The 2,700-nt window shown below is 51.6% G+C and overlaps 2 protein-coding genes across 2 annotated transcripts in view; one reads left to right on the forward strand and one right to left on the reverse strand.

Moving 5' to 3' along the window:
- The window catches only part of LOC107114419 (uncharacterized protein K02A2.6-like), an 11,560-nt gene extending 11,078 nt beyond the window's left edge, over window positions 1-482 (forward strand). Inside the window, exon 6 of the mRNA XM_015415894.1 lies at window positions 325-482. Coding sequence (XP_015271380.1) covers window positions 325-482 — 158 coding nt within the window. The remainder of the gene's footprint in view (window positions 1-324) is intronic.
- The window catches only part of R3HCC1L (R3H domain and coiled-coil containing 1 like), a 73,918-nt gene extending 72,753 nt beyond the window's left edge, over window positions 1-1,165 (reverse strand). The window contains exon 1 of the mRNA XM_015415924.1: window positions 1,117-1,165. The gene's annotated coding sequence lies outside the window, so the exon portion shown is untranslated. The remainder of the gene's footprint in view (window positions 1-1,116) is intronic.
- Between the last annotated feature and the right edge of the window lie 1,535 nt (window positions 1,166-2,700).

The raw sequence follows: 2,700 nt of genomic DNA on the forward strand, positions 1-2,700 counted from the left end.
AGAGAAGGGAGAGGAGTCTTTGGGCTTTTGGGAGGCGAATCTCTCCCCCCTGCCATTAATAGGCAGGTTGCACGAGAGCCTGGATTGATATAGACCAGCACTCCCAAGGCCCTCCTGCACACCCGAGCCATTCAGCCTATATGTCGGGACCTCCTGTCAGTCCAGCTGTGGACATTGCCCTGTCTTTAGCAGTGGTTTCCATAGCAGCAGTTGAGTATCAGATTGTAACCAGGTTCCTAAAGCAGATCCCCTGCCTCAGCAGTCAGAGTCCAGAACAACTGGGGATGAAGGCAACCATTGTACCTCCCTCTTGCCCTCTTGCAGCCTCCTCCATCCCTGACGCATCCTCACTCGCCAGCCCTTCTAACTTGAGCTTCTTTGCCTCTGCAGAATCCTGGGAAAAGTTGGACATTAATCAGCATCCTGGCACCCAGGAGTACAAAGGAGGCAGAGGACTCCGGAGCGAGCATGAGACATCCTAAAGCTAAATGATCACTTTGGTGCAGGGTGACACCACAAATCCTATCACTCGCTCTGTCCTTTTTTCTTTTCTTTTCTTTTTTCTTTTTGGTGCCCAGACCGAGCTGCGTGATGCTGTCTAACATTGGGACAGAAGGGCATGCAATGTGGAAATGCCCCATTGAAACAGAAGGCACGGAAATGGGGGGAGGCAATTTTGAGCCTTTGTCTGCCCCCCACTGGACCCTGGAGAAAGCTATGAGAAGAGTTCTGGAGCTAACGCAGCCCAGCAGCAAGATTTCCTGTTTGCAGTCATGGCCTGGCAAACAGTATTGTCCCCCATAGGGTTGCCTGGTTCAGACCCTGAGAGGCTCTTGTATGTTTAGAATTTGCATAGAGCTGAGAATTCCACCAAGGGTGACTTTTCCCATTGCAGTGCTACAGAGATGGGAGAAGTCGCAGATGGTGGCTTTTTCTTTTATGCAACACTGATCCAAATACATTGTTTTGCAATGCACTTTACTTCCATAAAGCATGCATAGGACTGCGGCCTTCACGACAGCCTCTTGGAATCTGAATCTGGCTGTTCTAGTTTTCCCATCATCCAATACTAGACCCCTTAAGGCTACCCTGTGAAAGCTGGAATGTCCCACTCACCAGTTAGTTATCTTGGGTGTCTCCTGCAGGGCTTCCGAAGCCCCTTTTGGGCTCTGTGCCTCCATCATGCCACCCTAGAGCTCACAGGTCCGGAATGTCTCTCCACGCAGTGCAGGAGACCCTCTGCTCAGCCCGCGGTGCTTGACGGAGCCTTGACATGGCTCTTGGGACTGACGGCTGCTGCTCCTCTCCCCTTGTCTGTTGATCTGCAGCTGCGGTCGCAGAAACCACAGGGGCCCTGTGAGTGAAAGGGGTGAGCAGCAGAGAGAAAGGAGCTGTCAGAGCCTTGCAAGGCTGCTTCAGAGGGCCTTTCACAGTCCACCGTCACCCCACAATGCAGCACTCTGCTCGGGCCTCTGTCTTAGGGGGAAGGATTAGCCCCAAGGAGATGGCTGGCCAGATCAACCTTTCCCAGAATGAGGAGTATCTGGAACTGTGAGGTCTGCTGGGCAGTGTTTCCCAGCATTAGAGTGCCCAGGAATAAGGATTTGCTGTGGAATTCCGTGCAGCAGGCATTTTTCAGAAACAGGAACAGTCCCCTTGAAAACTTCTTAAAACAGAGAACGTCTAGTAATTCCCCACATTTAGGTCCAGGGCTTGTCCTCTTCTTCATCGATAGGACTTCCTTTAGTGTAAAGGAGGCACTGGGGCAGCAGCTCCTCCTCCCCCATCCCCATCCTCCTATGCCTTTATGTCAAGCGTCCTTCTTTGTTTTCCTATTCAGGGCAGAGCACAAGAATCAGATCTCCGACCGCAGAAAACAGCAACCGAAGGGGGTTTTTTGCTCAGGATCAAGCACTTGATAAAAAAGGCTGTTCATCATCTGCAATGTTGCTTCTGACGAAGCAGGCTCTAGCCTGCAAAAACATGCCACAGTGAATGTGATCGCCTTTGAAGTGCTACATAACTTGGTGTTGCTTTCATCATCTATCGGCCTCTCACATTTTTATCCTGCCCTTCCTCCAAGAAGCACACCTGGTACAATCCATGGCAGGGTGCAGATCAGATGCCCCCAGGCTTAACCGCTGTAGCCCTACAGAATACCAGTTCCGGAATCCTGCATGAAACCTGGCTGGTACCCAACATGGAATCTGGATTTCTGAGAATACAATCTTTCTTTTTAAAAGGGGGTTCTAGCCCTTGTGGCTACAGAGACCACACTTTAAAAGCTGCTTCCGCACTAGGCACAAACACACACACACACACATCACAGCAGCAGCAGCAGCAGCAAGTAGAGCAGGTATGGGCAGGAATGGTGTCCACTACCATCATGTCCCCACAGCCCTTGTTACTGCAGCTGCCACACTTGTGCAAAGGTGTAGATGTGCCAGGGATTAAACCAGGAACCCCTGTGTCCCCTGTGTCCCTGTCTCCTTGTTTCCCCTACTGAACCATGCTGCAATGCTACAGTCAGTCTCCTCAGGAATAGTGGAGAGGAGGAGGAGGAGGAGTTTGGATTTATACCCCGCCCTGCCCTCGGAGTCTCAGAGCAGCTTACAGTCTCCTTCCCTTCCTCTCCCCACAACAGACAACCTGTGAGGTCGGTGGGGCTGAGAGAGCTCTGACTGAGAACCGCTCTTGAGA

Source organism: Gekko japonicus, unplaced genomic scaffold (genome assembly GCF_001447785.1).
Source record: "Gekko japonicus isolate JY-2015 unplaced genomic scaffold, Gekko_japonicus_V1.1 scaffold59, whole genome shotgun sequence".
In the NCBI taxonomy this organism is placed as follows: domain Eukaryota; kingdom Metazoa; phylum Chordata; class Lepidosauria; order Squamata; family Gekkonidae; genus Gekko; species Gekko japonicus.